Genomic DNA, 18,437 nt, shown 5'->3' on the forward strand with positions numbered 1-18,437 from the left:
TTTGCAACCGGCTCATATATAACTATATCTCCAACACATGTAAGTATTGATGAATCACTTCATTCGACTACTCACAGTATGGGTGTCACATATCGTTATAATTGGGCCGATTGATAGCACAATCTTCAGTTAATTTGTATCGTCGTACCGAATCTAAAAAAAAAAATATTTTGTTCAGTCCGGTGGTTCAGATCGTTGACCGCTTGCTTCATACGCAAGAGGTCTCGGGTTCGAATCTCATTAGGGCGCGTACAACAAAAATTTTATTTCCAAATTTCAATTTGATTTCTCGTACTTTGCACTCTTCAATTTCAAAAATTAGTCTAACGATCGGTGTGTCCGAAGCAATACAACATCCAGAATAGTTAGGTGTTATGTTTCTGCAATTTAATGACAGCCCTTAATGCCTCAGTGTCTCAACAATGTATATGCGATTTTGTGTCATAGCTTTAACCTATTACAAATGACAGGCGAATCACAATCTAGTACTTTCTTTGTTCAAAGTATTGCCAAATATTTTGTACCAATTCTTTTACTTCGTTTGTTTCAGTATATTTTTATCTATATATAAAAGGCAGATTAATTCGTTTATTATTTTCACCGTTGTCGATATAAAGTTCACCTGTTTCTATAAAGTTATGAAGAGTTCCTAGAATTCAGTGGAATTTCTATAAAAACAAACATAAATTTTTGAATTCTGTATCATACCTAAAACAATGAAGCGGCAGTCCAAAATCGCACAGATATTAGATTGACCAACAAACAAAACAATGAAACTTGATCGTTTTTTGCCCTGTGTTGGGTTACTGTACTGACTACTTTTTCACATGGGTAGTTTTTGTTAAATCCATTTAGCAAAATCCCGTGTATAGCCAGTTGAAAAATACTTAGTTCTGCTCAATAACGAAAATCTTGTGAAATTTATAAAACTTTTCCCTGCTTATTCCAACCGTAACATTTATTTTAAAACCCCAAACTCAATAAAAGAAATAGTTAAACAATAAGGAAAATAGTTTTAATTTTGTGCTTGTCTTTTCGCTGGCAACAACGTTGAGGTGAGTGGATCGAATTTTACGAAAGTATGCTCCTTTCTCCAATCTACTATTTTGTATGCCAAGTCACTTTTATATACTTTGCAGTCTCCATATTATCCGAATTGTTTCTTTGAATGAAATTGAAATTTATCGTGAACAACTTGTTTCTGCTATGGAAATTTTAGAAAGTTGAAAGTAGGAAGTTAGCAGCACGATGCGTTGTAAAGTTAAACTAGTAAATCACGTCGAACATAAAATTGATTTTAATGAAAATTTAATTTGCATCTCCACACAAAATTGAACATAAAAAGTGAAAAGTTTTGATGCTGTTATGTCCATAAATGGGAAAAATGACTCTGCACTAGAGGTTTCCGAGTCGACATTTTCTGAACATCCCTTTAGACCAGTTTTATAGCGATGTTTTCAGTCGAATAAATAAAAATAAAATGAACATAACCCGACCGGATCGGACAGGAGGTTTCGGACGGACCTTACATCTCAACTCTGGCTGCAGTTAATTTATTTTCTGGCGTTTCTTATTAATTTTTTCTTTTTGATTTAATGGTTTCATTCTTCAACTTCCAAAAAAAAATTTTCTTTTTGAATTTCGTTCAAACAAAAGTTTTTATTTTTCTTCTCGTGCAACAACGTACCTACTATAAGAAATTCGTATTTATAACGGAACTTTCCAGGTTTCAGACAATGACATAATTTGCACTCGAAAAGCTGTATTCTAACATATTTGTTTCGTAAAAGACGTGCGGAATTTTCCGATTTCTTGACGCTTCGTGCCCACTCAGGTCCTTCCTTTATCTGTATAGTTTTCGCTATATTCAACTAGATTTTCCCTTAATACAATAGGTCGTGTATGAACAGGCCCCAATGTATCATCTACGTCTACGAAACGAACTTAAGCACTCTCCACTTTCTTCTTATCCCTTAGAGCTAGCGTCTCGGCATAAATGAAGGATCAAAATCTATTGAGGTTTTTGTTGAAAACTGTGTGAGTTTTGCTAGTTTATCGTAAATTAAAAATCACTTCAGCATCTATCGTTATCAAGATAATAGGCACAAACGTAAGATATTTTACTATTTATTTACGCGGACAGTGGTATTTAGGCATGTTCACTGAAAAATATCATCAATCGATAATAAAATAACCGAATAATCGATAATCGATAAATATCGACTGATAGTAAATATCGACTGATAATCTATAAATCAGTCGATATTTACCGATTATCAGTCAATATTTATCGATGATCGATAAAACATTCGATTGATATTGATTTTTTGAAAATATCAATAATCGATTCTAGAGAAATAATCGATAATTCATCAATTGAATGATTTATCGAACATGCCTAGAGGTATTATAGCCAATATCGTCTATTATATTTGGCCACATGTCTAGTCTACATCAAGGGCTATTGGTTTTTGGCGCCTTACGCAAAATACAATATTTGAATCAACTGGAGAAAAACAATTATTTAGGTGGACATCTCAGGAAAAAATGTTATTGGAGGTGCATTTTGAACGGTATAATGTGATTTCGGCTCAAGAAATCAAAATTCTACCAGCCGTCGTTCGTATGTATGTAAAACATTGCCTTTTATAGTGTGTAGTGTTGGTTTCGCTCGTGATGTAATGCTCGATTTACACTGTTCTCAAAATGTTTTGTTAACTGACGACTGTCAACTGTCCTCATACAAAAGAAAGTTATGTAATCGGAGTGTAATAATGTAATTGGAAAGCAAAAATTCAATTAAAAAATACAGAGGAGCATAGAGCAAAGATTTATTAATTTCTGGAGAGTTTTACATGGTAATGCAATTAATCTTTCATTTTTATTTTTGTGTTGAGGGGTGTATATACAATTAAAATAACCCGCATTGCTTAAAAAAAAATTAAAGAAACTATTTACAAAGATTCTGTTATGGTAAAACGTTACAAAAAAAAAATGGTAGGGGTGCTCTCATCGAATTTCAAAATGTCCAAAAGCACACAAAGTTGATTTGCCAAAGTAAATATACAAAATTTGTAAGAAAAATATTTACAAAAAGTTTTATTTTATGCCAGCGCAAGACTAGTATCTACTTCCATTTCAATGGCCTGTAACTCTCTTTCATACATGAGTTCCGTTCGTCGAATGCAAGCCTCGATCATTGCCATATATCTGGATTTCATATCGGACAATTTCGATTTTAACCAAATCATAAATTGTGTTCGTTGATATTCATTTAGTGCAACGATCTCTTGGCAATCCGGACATGTGGGATTGAAGCAATCATTCGAACAAGCAGTTGTACACTGATCTTTACAGACAACCGGACAAATGCCATTTCTTGGCATTGGTGTGCAGTAGTCTCCGTAGCAACACTGATAATTGATCACCTCCAATGTGGGCCATTCCACAGGATTTTGAACGATGTCAGGAATGTCCTCTGAATAACACACTGCACACTGTTCATCATTCGGATTGTCCAGACAGTAGCCAGCGCAGATGTCGATACACACTTTTTCTATGACTTCCACTCCGATGCCACATCCTTCACATTCGGGTGACATTGGCGTAAGTGCACAATATTCAGGACAGTATTCGATCGGTGTGGGTAATATTGGTACTGGAGTGTTAACGACTTCCTCCGTCAAAATTATTGGTTGAGGATAGCACATTGAACAATCCGGTTCATTTTCTTCGAAAATACAGAATTCCCGGCACAGATTGAACAAAATCGGATAGCACAGTTCACAGTCTGGTTCACTCGGATTTACTAAACAATTAGAACATAATTCCAAGTGGTCAGCTGGTACACCGGTTTTCAAACAAATTTCACATTCAGAAATGTTCCGTTTTTGTAGGCAATAGTCGCTACAGATGTCTCGATATTCGGTTACGATCGGTTGTTCGGGATTGTCTGGATAAGCGGTGACTATAATTGTTTTTTCTGGTGACACCGGGCTAGGAATTCGTACAATTTCTGGAATTACCGGTTGCATAACTGGAGTCTGTGGTGGTTCGTAAATTGTAATTGATGGAACTTTATTTGGAAACTCATCCACGAATTCAGGATATTTGTGAGGCATTGGGACATAAGGAAGTTCTGGTTGAAGTTGAGAGTAAATTTCCATGTCAGGTAACATTGGTTGCGGTGGTAAATCTATTTCCAATTGTGGAAGTGGAACTTCGGGCAATATCGGCTGAGGAGGCAATGGAATTTCAGGTAAGATAGGTGCACTAGGTTTTAATTGTGGTGGCTCGGGTAATTTTGGTAGCGGCGGCAATCTGTTCTCGTATTGGGGTGGTTGTGGAACATGAGGTAAAATTGGTGCTGGAGGTAGTTCGGGTGTAACTTCTTCGAATATGTTCGGAAGTGGCACATCGGGAACAGTTACTTGGGGTGGTATCTCTGTTTCTACTTCCGGAGGGACTGGTACAGGAGGCACAATCGGCAATTTTGGTAAATCCGGCTTTAATGGTTGCACATCTGGAGGTTGTGGAATATCTGGTAAAGTCGGTGTTGGAGGCATCAATTCATACGCTGGAGGTAGAGAAACTTCGGGCAGAAATGGCCTAGGAGGCGACGGGAATATCGGTACATTGGGTGGATTCGGTTTCGGAAATAGGGGTGGGCGTGGTAATGGCAATGGATACGAAACAATTGGTGTTACTGGTCGATCAAACGAAGATGGTATTGGCTCATAAGGTGAAATCGGCTCATACGGTGGTATCGGCTCAAAGGGCGGTGTTTCGATTATAATTGGCGTTGGCTGAATATCTGGTAGCCGTTGGCATTGCAAACACTCTGGCAGTTCCGGCATAACGCTACATTTATCATCGCATAGATTGAGAATCGGATAACATGTCTCAATGCATTCATAGTTTATTCCATATCGTTCGGTAACGAATGCCGTTTCGATAGGTGAAGCACCCGGAACTATTATTGGAACTTCATTTCTGTAAACACCAGGATATGACACGCAAGCGACGTCCTAGAATTTATTTTTGTGTATGTTAACGTTAAATATTTAGTTGATTAAGCTTTGCATTACAAGTTTTGACTTTATTTGTTTGGTTTTGTTTCGATAACGAAACAATCGAGGACGAAACCTTTAAAATATGAAAAAATTGTCATGATTCCGGTGCCAAAATACACTTTTCTAAAAGGCAAACATTATCAAAGCATACATGAACATATGTGTCTCCGTGCAGAATGGAAATGCAAAATACACAGCAAAAACAAATAATAGCAAAAATAGCAAAAAAAAAAGCGATTGGTAGAATTTATTCGAATTTCTACATTAAAATAAATAATGAAAATTCTCTGTGTGCAATTACCTTGAATTCTAAAGTGACAAATATCCATATTATCCACAAAAGGTTTATCCTTTTCATCGCATAACAACTAATACAACGTTAACAGATCAACAATCAACATAAAGAGTTGAACGCAGCGTACAATATTTTTTCGTCCAACTGCTAGGTAAATTAATAAAAGAAAAACTATTTTCTCGTTCAACGATAACACTAGCTTATATAAAGTTTTCTGTTAATTAGCCACGCATGAAAAACAAATTTCAAATACTTATTGTATTGGTCGTTTGTTTCTAATCGGAAATTAATGTTTATTTTTAATTAATGCATGCCAGTTGCCAGTGAAATGGGTCTTGTAATTCTCTTTTTTTAAATATAATATTTAATGTTTACCCGTACCTGTAAAATACACTGAAAATATGTTGATGGTATTTTTCCGGTTAATTAAATTATTAACCTGGAAGCTTAAGAGTAGTAACATTTGTTGAAATGCTCTTATCACACCTCGTATATTTTATTTATTTATATTAAATGCTATAAGTAATATTGCAGCAATTTGAACGCTTAACACACATCAGTGCAAAACGGTTTTAATTAAAAAAAATCAGTCTCTTAACGTGGTGTTTGTATTTTTGGTATATTTTAATATACGCTTCAACAGTAATTATTGCGTTCATAAATATTGTTATGCCCAATTGAGCAAGAGTAAGGAACAGTATATACGTCATTTCTTGCCGATTTTTTAATTTAAATTTCAAATTAGAAAAAAAAACTGACGACTGTACTTGCGCTGATTATTGCAAAAAAAAAAATCGATTAGGTGAGCTCAAATCGTTTTAATATTGTTTTAAGATGTAAGAGAAGATTTGAAACAATTTGAAGTATCTGTTTTCATTGAAATTAGGCAATTCGAATTGAGTTAAAATTTTATATCGGTAGCTTGAGCCTTCAAGGGCAAATCACATGTTCATCATGTCTCAGAATGTTGAGGCTTCACTGTCAATTTTGATAGGATGATTACTTTTTGGCTTCACGAAAAAATGCGATATAAGATGTAAGTGAAAGTTTCCCCTAGTCCCCAATCCCCAATTTTTCCAAATGAGCAAAGTACCATCTAAAAAAAACAATGTAATTTGATGAACTCCGTTTCGACAAACTGAGGATTCCATTTTCACCCGGGACCATCTCCCTCGTCAAGTACAATGAACAAAAAATCATTCCATTAAGAAAAGATTTGATGACTTTTTTAGATGAATGTATTAAATTCCTCAATTGCCACTCACGTTCCTTATACTTTTTTAAGATTTTGAAGCGCCAGATTTGCTATTTAGAACATTAGAAGAATTACAGCATGCTTTCTCTATTCTATACTCTACCAAAGTTACTATGAAAATGTTTCATAATAATTTTGATAGAGAAGAGAATAGAGGAAGCATGCAGTAATTCTTCTCGGGCATGTGCGCCTAATTGGACTAGGGACCTGAATTATCTAGCAGTTTTTCTTTTGCAAATAAAATTAGTTCAGCCAGCATACATTGTCGACATACAAGGATGAATTGGATTAAAATCGAGTACTCAATTTTATTGTTAGTCGTAGCAAAAGCCCGTCTATGTTGAATGGTTATATAACTATTTCTTTGTTCTTTCGTTTGTGACATCGTCTAGCCTTTAATGTAGAATATTTACTTCACTTAATTTCACCATGCATTTTGATGTGTAAGAGGACACTAGTCGTCTCTCGAGGACAGATGCAAATTAAGAACTCTGATAACGTATTTGTCCCGATTTGATTACGTTTATTCAACTACTGAAGGTAACTGATATCACCCCACATTTTCGCAGACAATTGCCACCGTTTATTTCTTAGTATGTTACGTACCTGCCGGACTTTGCTTACTCACGAAAGTAAAGTTTATACTCAGAGCCGAAGGCGAGGGCTATAAGCCACAGAGTGAGTAAGTAAATTTTTCTGCAGGTGCGTATTGTATTTTACTGTAAAACGTAAGGTAAATTTAACTTTACTTCACGGTGGCGAAACTTTACCTCAATGTCTTGTGTAAACATACAACAAGTGCCATTTCCAGCATTGGTAAATAATGTAAATAATGTACTGTTACATTGCCTTCGGGTCGCACAATGCTAATAGTATATAAGTTCAAATATTTTTTGTCAGTCAGGTCGAGTTAAGCATGTAGTGAATTCCACATAACAATTGAAGCTTACACTGTGTGCATATGATTTTAATAATAATTTTAAAATTTTACTCGATTCCATCATACATCAGTCAGTATGTACAAAATTAATTCGCCCAGTATACAAACTGATCGTAGAATTTTGAGTTAAATCATTTGATGCCGAGTTGAAGTTTTAGTATGTTTGTCCGAAACTCTGAAGCATAATTTTGATTGGTTTCACTGTATTTGTATACGAAAATTCGCATTATATCCGTCATAACTTTCATGTCAAAGTAAATTCATTTGAAAATATATCTAAAACAAAAGTTTTACAACCGTATTTACTACTGTAATTAAATTAAAGCATAAAATCATGGAGACATTCTTCATTGAATCAAAATGCTCTTATATGCTGAACATAATACAATAATACCAGTTTCAGAGTCAACCACAAAGGCGAAATTATCTACCTAATATATTACACCAACATGTACTTGAAAACTTTGAAGAAAGTCTTGAGCAAAGTCATTTATATTCCATAATGATATATTAAACCTAATTATTTACCATCCTTTCATCAGCAATAATTTTCCGGAATGTATAAAATCACTATAAAACAGTTGGAATTATGTCATGAGAACGTTGCGTTCGTTGTCTGTTATTTTCTCTTTGCCAAATTCGGTTGAATGAAAATACTTCCGGATTCAGTTTAGCATTAAAGGTGTACCTGATTTATAAAGCGAATATGACAGTGAAGTTTTTGTGTTTGTGGAAATTTGTGGTGGATAATCGCACAGTTCTACGATTTCAAACATTGTGCTAGTCCCAAAGAAATTCTCTCAATTAGCCATTTTATTTCTAACCGAACCTAAGCAAAGATTTTATGACTTTTTTTCTATGAATATTCCTTTTCATTAAATTCCTCAATTGCCACTCATGTTCTGTATACGTTTCTAAGAATTTGAAGCGCCAGATTTGCTATTTAGATCATTTTTAGCAGAAAAAGTGGAATAAGATACCTAACTTTGGGGTTGTGTATATTCAATAGTCTCTCTAGCAAACAAACTCTCAGCTCTCTGTGTCAAATTAACACCTTATTTCATCATATTTTTCAAATACTTTTCTATATTTTGACTGACTACGCTGTAATGTACATGTAAATTCCAAAGGCTAATTGATTCTTTCACCACCTTAATAAAAGTAGTTTGGTTGCTTGAGAGGGTATTGGTATATTCTGTTCATAAAATTACACACAGGGGCGCCGACTTCTAAGGACAAGCGAGGCTCGGGCACCACTACTCGAATGATGAGCACCACTACATCTTTCCAGTTTTACTTGAAAGAGCACCACTACTCCCAGATTCGCTTGTTGTATGAGCACCACTACTCACAAACACAAGTCGGCGTCCCTGATTACACACACGGAATTTTGAAAACCGACACATTTTCTGTTTCTGTGTTTTACTTGAGTTTCTCATTTGTCCATATAAAAATGCATGCAAAATTCACAAAAAACCACTAAACGACGAAAAAGAAAATGTATCGGTTTTCAAAATTCCGCGAGTGTATAATTGAGACACAAAAAGTGAACTTGAAAATCAAACGACTACTTGACGACAGTATTATTAGGATACCACAGCTAAACACATTATATACGCCTTCAGACGGCGAGAGTATCATCATGCATTGAATCTGTTACTTCGATTGTTCTAAATACATTTTATTTAGACTGTGAGCTTAGCATTGGTCTTTAATTAAGCAGTCGAAGTCAGTCAAAGCACTACAATATATATCGAGATGTTATAGAGCAACTCGAAATTTAGATGTAACCATCTCGTCATCACAACTCGAACCACTACACCACCATAGTGTAGACAATAGCCTCGGTTATTCTAAACAAGGATTTGAAAAATTCATAACTTTTGAGTTGTTTCTTTATAACTTGTAAAAAAGTTATGTAATTTTAAGGGAAGTTGACAGATTTTTTTACTAAGAATAACAATCCTATCGACGTAAAATGAGTGTTTAAAAAGGATTCTTTTCGAAGAATCAAAGCCGATGGTCTCACAAAATTTTGTTCTAACATTTTATTGTTCATTTTCTTTTCAGATATATGGCTATCATGAATCCACTACGACCTCGAATGGGCAAACGAGCAACATTGACAATTGCTGGTGCAGTTTGGGTAATGGGTATATTGTTGGCTAGTCCCAATTTTCTATACTTTACCACTTGGAATGTAAATTTGTCAAACGACGAAATCAGAATAGTTTGTTATTTAGAATGGCCGGACGGACCCACAAATCATTCAACATACGAAAATATGTAAGTTTACTCGATAAATATTTTTCATATATGTCCGATGTGATTAGCCTTTTTTTCTGTAACCGCCATGAGAAAATGACATTTTATTGACACTTTGTCTAATGGCAGTTCGGAGGAGAAAATATCTATTTTCTCACCTCTTGTTTTGAAAGGGGAGAAAATAGACATTTTCCTCTACGAACTGTCGTATTTGTTTTTGTTTTGAAAAATTATGAAACTAATTGATGTTGTTGTGTCGTGGAGAACAAAGGCTAAAAAGGCATGCATTTACATCTGGAAAATTGAGAAAATCCAACTCGAGCGACTCGCGGTTCATCCCTACGCCCTGGCCTTAAAACTTAGCTCTTGATGGAATATCTTGTCTTCTACCCTCGGTAAACAAATAACTAATCAGTGTATCAAATTTTCATTAGAATCGATTTCACGTCAATACTATCCGTGTCCGATATAATAGTATGTTGTGTTACAAGTATTGTAATGTTGATTTTTTCAGCACTAGACCCAAGTTTTCCCAAGGAAAATTGGGTCGTGTGCTGAAAAAATTTCATTACAATACGTGTAACACATCATGCTTTGTGCCAACCGAGAATTGAAATAGACAAATGCACAAAAATTCAGAATTTTCATTGTAAACAATCACTCTTCGAATTTGATCGATCACGTTGCTTTGCATTTTTTTAAAACGAATGCTGTAATAACTCATACGAATTTCATTTCAACACTGGTTTGAGTGTTGTAATAAGCCATGAAAACGGGTGTTGTAATTTTGGACATTTCAATCTAGTTATCGATATTGAAATCCGTCGTATTTCAATTCTCGGTGGCACAATAGTATGTTGTGTTACAAGTATTGTAATGTTGATTTTTTCAGCACTAGACCCAAGTTTTCCTTACGAGCGGAGCGAGTAAGGAAAATTGGGTCGTGTGCTGAAAAAATCTCATTACAATACGTGTAACACATCATGCTTTGTGCCAACCGAGAATTGAAATAGACAAATGCACAAAAATTCAGAATTTTCATTGTAAACAATCACTCTTCGAATTTGATCGATCACGTTGCTTTGCATTTTTTTAAAACGAATGCTGTAATAACTCATACGAATTTCATTTCAACACTGGTTTGAGTGTTGTAATAAGCCATGAAAACGGGTGTTGTAATTTTGGACATTTCAATCTAGTTATCGATATTGAAATCCGTCGTATTTCAATTCTCGGTGGCACAAACCATATTTCCACATCGAAACGAAAATATGCCTTTAAATAAGCCTTAAAGTTCAGCGATGCCAAACGAAAAATGCAATCATGCTTTTATTGGACTGCATGCCAAAGCTTCGTACCGTAACCTGTTTCATAACGAAATTCTTGCTATCCTAATGCATTCCTGAATGCATAATTTGTTGCTGTGTTGTGATACCTCATGCTTACTCTTGTGTTATGCGGTTTATTGAAAACATCCTGAATGGATTCTGGTTCAAAAATGATGTTTGAAACAAGTTTTCATATTAAAATAAATTTTTAAATAAATACAAATTTTCCTGGTCAGAAATGGGGAAAACAGAAAACATACCTGAAGATACAGAATGCAACGGCTTTAGCATGCAACAGCATCCTTTGGTGAGAGTTAAAATAATGGACGTACGTTCGGTAGACAGTACTCTTCAGAATCCGAATACTTCAGGAAGTGCAGTTAGGAACAGCTTAAAGTGGCGTCGTCAGCCTCTTATTTCTTTTGTCCATTTTGCTTTGTGATTCTTGTGATTCATATGAATGTGTGGACTCAAATGGACTCAAAATGTTCAATGTAAAATTATAAGGGAACATAGGTGTTCGCAAGAAAATGTTTTCATCATTTCAGTGAAAAACCTTTTTCCATTGATACAGAATTAGAAGCGTTAAGGTTTTTAATGGAGTAGAACCAAGAATTAAATTTTCTGTAAATTTCGTTGACTCAATAAATTTTCGCTCGCTTCACTCGCCACATTCTTCATTTCTCTCTGTCTCTCTCACCCTCAATTCTGAATTTATTTTCTGTTACGTCATTTTAATATATTTAGTAGCCGAATCGCGCCCGAATATATTTTAATCATAATTTGATTAAGTCTAAAATATTTTGATATCGCTGAGTGTATACCACCCTCTACATGCGTTTTTCTATTATTATCACATAACAGAACACACAGCCGCGAACAGAATACTATCAAATTTCAACTACCTCTCAACCCACTCCTACCATGGAATTCAGAATTCATCAGCTCAAATTACTCAAACAAAAAACATTCGGAAATGCTTTCAAGGCAATTAAATCAAACCTCTTTTACTATAACTTATAGTGTCCGTGTCTGTAAAAAAATATAGGAAAATCTCAATTTTCTCTGATATGTATTTGGTTGTCAGTGAAATGCCCATATTTGGGCCTGATATAATGTGTTTCTCAAGTAGAAGGTTTGCTTGTTTTTTAATTACATTTTTTTGTCTGTTTTTCACCTCCAGATATAACGTTTTATTTACGTTGCTAACATATTTTCTGCCAATTGGATCAATGACATTTACATATGCACGTGTTGGATTGGAATTATGGGGATCGCAGAGTATCGGCGAATGTACACAGAGACAATTAGATAATATCAAGAGTAAACGAAGGGTAAGTACTTAGTGCAGGGATTAGGGTTGTTTTTTTTCGGTAAATAAATTTCGGATTTTGTTCGGCGCGTCTGCAACACGAGCGAACGGTATTGATTAAAGCTGTGATTTTATTTACACTTATCTTACTAATATCCACTCCGCACATAATACACATATTGTGTTATATTTACTACACCGATTGAGAGGATAGTAAAATTGTATTATCATATTTGATTGATATTGAGTTCAGCTACGGCAACGGATAACGTAGATATTGTAGATATTGTATACCAAAGTAAATATTGTAGCATAGTTCGTTGCATAATAATACGTTCCGGATACACTTAGATAGATTTCGGTTTTCGGATTTACTTTCCTCACAAAGTTTTTTCATTAAGTGCTTTCGCTGAACATGCAAAAGTTTATCTCACTTATGATATTGCTTGGTGGAGAGATTAATTTTTTGCTTTAAGTGGTTGCAGTTGAAGATATGATGAGATGAATTTTTTTTTTTTAGTTTACATTAAAGGTATGGAATTCCTAAACTCAGATTTTACCGTAACATCATTGAAACAGTTATTTTGACGGAAATAAGAGTAATCCATAGTAAAGATAGAGGTAGGCGGTGGCGCACCAAGAAGATAAACCGATTAAGCCAAATATGTAGCTCGAAAGTTGAATTTTATTTCAAAATTATTAAAATTGTTACAGAGTCTGACACGTACATGTTCCAACATTCGTATAATAGGAATTTCTGGGTTGTTTAAAATATGCAACAACTGGTTGTCATCAGCTAAACAATATTTAAATGCCTGCATTGCTACGTGCTCATACTGTTTGTCTACTATCGCTTTAACATGCATAGGAACATAAACACCAGCTTGTACCACTGCTGGTTGTTCTTGCTATCAACACTATTATGCTCAATGCTTTTGTTTTAGCCTTTGTTCCAAATGTTCGTAGATTTTCGAATGATTGAGAAGATTTTGTCCGTCGAACGATGTCTTCTTAAATTCAATAAAACAAAAATACGGATGCAGGGCTACCAGCCCTGGGCTAGAACAAAATCGACCGTTATATCTTTCGGCTCAGCGAAATATGGAAGAAGAGTTGTGACTTTCATTTAAATTTCAAGCTCACTCGCTATATGTTTTACCGTAAGGCTGTATACTTTGGATGGGTCATGCAGGCCATTTTATTAGATACGCCGGAACACACCTTTTCCATACAAACAAATTCACCAAAATTCAATTTTTTTGTATGAAACGTGGTGTCTAACCCGCGTATCTGCATCTGCGTGACCGTCCCAATGTATACAGCCTTGGTTTTACCATCCGTCTTCGACAAAAAATTAGTGAAAATTCAAATCAACGATAAATTAAATAGAAGCATTGGTAAAGTAGATCGCAATTGTTAATAAAGTAGAGTACACATGAGGTAATGACCAAGGTTTTATGTGAGAAGGTTGATCGCTGCGGTCGGTATAGCAAAAAAATCCACTGTGCTGTAATTCTCGTAACAATTTCTGTGTAATAAAGGGATATAAATGAAACACGATTTTGTGTTTCGCCGTTGAACATCAAAATATTTCCCACCTTTCAGACATTAATTAACGAATTTTCAATAAAAGGTACTAACAGCCATTCAGCAGAGTTTTCTTTCTTTTGCGAAGCCTGTAATCGAAGAAATAAACCTCTGGATCTGTGTAATGTATCCTTCGTCGAATAAAAGTACTGAAGCCATAGTTTCACTGACCCTGAATATCTAAAGACTCATTCCAGTTTTCATCACTCAAAAAGTGACAACTTTTCTATGCTCTGAATCAACTCGGTAAAGTCACGATTTCTGTCGTTTCCATTAAAGATGCGACACAGTCATTGCATCGAACGTAATTAAATAAAAGCTTTCACGACGTTCGCTTCATAGAAAATACCGATATCCACTTGTTGTTTTTGAGTTCCTTTCGTTGTTATATTCAATTACTTTACATTTTTTTGCGCTGCTCACCTTTGTATTAAATCACATTTGTATTCCAAGACTATTATGATACGAAAGTTTAGACAAAAAACTTTACTCATGTTCACTCCTTATTTTTCTTTCTTTTTTTTTACAAAGTTCTTTCCCACAACTTTTTTAATTTGCCTTTGATATACATTTTTAAAATCACGTACTTTTCGACAAACATTTGATTTCGTGCAATTTCTTTGTTTTTTTGTATAACTTGGATAGTCGAAATCTAAATTGGGTAGCTAAATTCACGATTCGAAGGAATATGTTTGTGCATTCACCGTACTAAAAATACATTATCCTAATACGCTCTTCAAATAATATTCGAGCTCATATACAGACTCAAAAAAAAAAAATGAAGTTAAATATTATACTCGGAGACTTAAAGCTCAGTGCCTCGGGGGATTATATTTTTTCATGTTTGTATTTTCTGAGTGGATTGTAAACAGAAACAAATCCAATTCCACTTTGGTCAATTCACTGTCATCTAATCGTTCGTAGAATAGCTTTTGGCGGAACGTTTCAAGACGCCAAGCCTTCAGCGACAGAAATTGTCATTCCCCATCTGTCACCTGGACCACATGGAGCACTTGGAGCACATGAAATCCGAATGCCGAATATATTAAATGTTAGTTGTAAAGACAGTTGCGTTAGTACAAATGTTAGACGAAAATTCTTGCGGTATTCGGTCCTATTAACATTTGTACCATTCACAAAACATTTTGTTCTAGCGTCTTTACTAGACAGCTATGTCAGATATTTACAAAAATCGACTCAAACACTAATTTTCAGAAGTCGCAGCGGTACCAGTTAGTACTGCTACAGGACAAGGCCAGTTAGCATTGTACTGCACCTAGGATCTTCATTTAATCATGTTGCATATCTGTAGCAGTCATTGGAGTAAAGGATTTAAGGCTGTGGCCAATTCGTCAGAATTCCCTATTCGCTCGGGCAATATTCTATTCCTCTGCCTTCTTCCTAATCGGATTTGAAAGAAACAAAATGCTTGAAAAGTATTTATACTGAGAAAGCGAGCCGAACAATATAAGTAGTAATGACCAGAGCAAAATGAAAGCGGATAACAGTTTGCATTGACGTAGTGCAGTGCATACTATATTATACATTTTATGATATCAGATAGCAGACCGGTTTTGTTTTAAACATAAATAATTCATGTAGCATCGAACATCGCCAGACACACCATGTTGAGAACGAAACATTCAACCGGTAAAAAGAGCTTTAAATGATTGCTTCGTTTGCTATCCAGTGTGTTTACCATCAGTCATGGTATTACATGTTACAATCTCTCAAGACTTGTCGTAAATATATCATCATGTTAAGAACATAATCTTAAATAAGTTAAATAATCTCAAAACAAGTTGACTTGACAGAATTATAGTTTAACGACGTCATCAAAGACGTTCAGTTCCTTGTGTACAACTCAAACGCTTTTGTCTCGTTTCACGTTTGAGTGAAATTAGTTTCATTGGTTTCATTGCAAACGAGAAGCTACACAGTTTACTAAAACAGAAAATGTTCATGTCAATGCGCCTTTGCCAAAAGAAATGGTTTCTGTATGTACTATATTATGATGAAAAATGGTTGGATGGAGTGTGTACTCTATACCTAACGAGTGCCAATGTAATTCACATAATTTGGTGTACGTTTTGGAAACGAAATTTCTCTATCAGATATCGAATATAAGGGAATAGGGAGTCTTTCGTTTCTTCAAAATAATTAAAAAAGGATTTTTATGTGTAACTTCAATCAAGTTGTTTGTTCATTAAAGTTGGAAATGTGATTGTAAATACATATTTCTGGCGATCGTTTTCAGCGATAGCGACTGTGTACGGTCAGTCATTATCTAAAATGCCATAGAATTAATGGAACAAGTTTTAGTAAATTGTTCCTTTTGCGTACATTTCTTTGTTATCGTTTCGACAATCTCTCGTAAGCAATCCCGTAACCAGATATAACCATAAAAGAAATAAGAAACATCGGGAAACGCATTCAAGGGTGTCTCTATCTCAGAGACAGTCTATTAACCTGTTATTTTACCAATCCGAGTTAATCTCAACAATTGGTTTTTATATCAAATTATATTATCGACGGCAAAAAATGCTTCGTAATTTGGTTAAGAAAGCACCGATTTTCGTGAACCATTTCACTATCGAAGTATTCAACACTATAGTGCAAAAATGAATGTTATATTCATGTGCCTCATTTAGCTTCTAGGAGGAGTACTGTCTTTTTGACAAGTCTAGAGTTTGTATATCCGAGCCGGAGTCAAGGTATACAACTACACTTGGCGAAAAACGGTTACCGAAACAAGTTAATCAAAAACACACGAGTCAGTTGGCAGGTGTCACTGGTGTTAACGTTAACGGATATTGCGAAAGTTGGGTATCACAAAGGAATTAATGTTAAATTAACCGTAAACATTCTTCATGTAATGTAACATTTTCGCATGGGGCAAACTGCTATGTAATGGTCAACTTTCGACTTGGGCAGGCAATCAAATATTTTTGTGTGTGAATATATCGGCCTTTATCTTTATCTGTGTGTGACGCTGAGAGTATCGATCGAAAGAATTATTTAATTCCACCCTCCCCTTGTTGTCACTTTTCCAATTTCTTAAAAGGCTCGTGTCCTTTTTTTGCCGTGCCTCCTTTCCACTTTAAAGAGGACAAGATTTATAAACGATCACAAATTACAGTTTTCACCATATATATAGAATGAGTAGCGTTTAAATTACCAAAAAAACCTCCACTTTCCAATCTACATACGAGTACAAGGAGTTTTTCGCATAAAATCTGACCTTATAACAACAGCTGAATTCCGTTTACTTCTACTGAAAATAGCTACATAACTTTCGGGCAACATCATTCCGTTGTTGCTCTGGTTTCGGATTTGAAGCAAACGAATGTAATTAATGAAGGCAACTGTATTTATTGATTATGTTAATCAAATCCGCATGAAAGGAATACTATAAACAAAGGAACAATAAAATCAAAGCTTTAATAAATGAATGGATTACAACTCGTGAGCTACAGATTCAATGCAATAGGACGAAGAAAATGTGAATCAGTATTCAGTCAATCATCTGAAATAATAAGGTATGCACATGAGTTAAACGATAATTAGTTGATTGTATGAATAGGAGATTGAATAATTGAATTTATCTGAGGTAAAATGGTCATTATTACAACAAAGTCATTTTGTACTTTTAACGATTTGTAGTCTTTCATCGGAGACATGACAACGCAAAAATATGAACTAAAATCAACTGGTATGACAAGTACAATATCTGTAAAAATGTGGAAATGAGGATGGTTAATGTATTATGATAAAAAATTATCGAAAATTGACACTGAGCACTGGTGCAAAAATGCGAGAAAAAATCTTGAATTGTTACTAGATTTCTCTAACAGTCTAACTTCATAGCACTGCTCCTAGCATCAATATACAAAATATTCGGAGGCAGCCTCCGGGAGGCTGATGCAATTATTTCTTAATTTTGCAGAGATACCAGCCTTCGTTGTATAAGTTAAAACATACAATACAAACAATCTTCAGCGTTGGCTTCTATCACTAAAGCCTCCAAGTCTAACGCTTTTCAATTCAGTGTTAATGCTAGGTGAGCTATGCTAACTATTGAAATTGTTTGGAAAATTGTCGTCATTTCTTTTCTCTTACTTTTTCGATCTAACAAGGCCATCCAACAACTTAATATGAAATGATTATTTAAAGTACAGCAAGTGAATTTGTGTCTAAGTTTGTTTTAGCTGTTTTATCAGCTGGTCCACTCATAGAAGCGCATAGAAGCTTATCCTCTGATTTTTGTCTGTGTGACTATCAAACTATACGTATAAAGACGCATGGATTGGAGTCTCAAGGACCAGTTGCCAAAAATTTAGTTCCAAATTTGGTTGACGAATTTTCATTGATAAAAATGCCTCA

The 18,437-nt window shown here is 34.9% G+C and overlaps 2 protein-coding genes across 2 annotated transcripts in view; one reads left to right on the forward strand and one right to left on the reverse strand.

The window, feature by feature from the left end:
- LOC119084486 (tachykinin-like peptides receptor 99D) overlaps positions 1 to 18,437 on the forward strand; it is a 107,833-nt gene that overhangs the window by 51,767 nt on the left and 37,629 nt on the right. The window contains exons 5-6 of the mRNA XM_037194488.1: positions 9,633 to 9,848; positions 12,339 to 12,489. Coding sequence (XP_037050383.1) covers positions 9,633 to 9,848; positions 12,339 to 12,489 — 367 coding nt within the window. The remainder of the gene's footprint in view (positions 1 to 9,632; positions 9,849 to 12,338; positions 12,490 to 18,437) is intronic.
- Positions 2,808 to 5,548, reverse strand: LOC119084481 (calphotin-like). The gene is made up of 2 exons (XM_037194473.1): positions 5,374 to 5,548; positions 2,808 to 5,027 (listed from the first exon to the last, which is right to left on the reverse strand). Exons 1-2 carry the CDS (start codon positions 5,428 to 5,430, stop codon positions 3,105 to 3,107), a joined length of 1,980 nt encoding a protein of 659 aa, XP_037050368.1. The 5' UTR covers positions 5,431 to 5,548; the 3' UTR covers positions 2,808 to 3,104.

The sequence above is a fragment of the Bradysia coprophila genome, chromosome X (genome assembly GCF_014529535.1).
Source record: "Bradysia coprophila strain Holo2 chromosome X, BU_Bcop_v1, whole genome shotgun sequence".
Lineage (NCBI taxonomy): Eukaryota > Metazoa > Arthropoda > Insecta > Diptera > Sciaridae > Bradysia > Bradysia coprophila.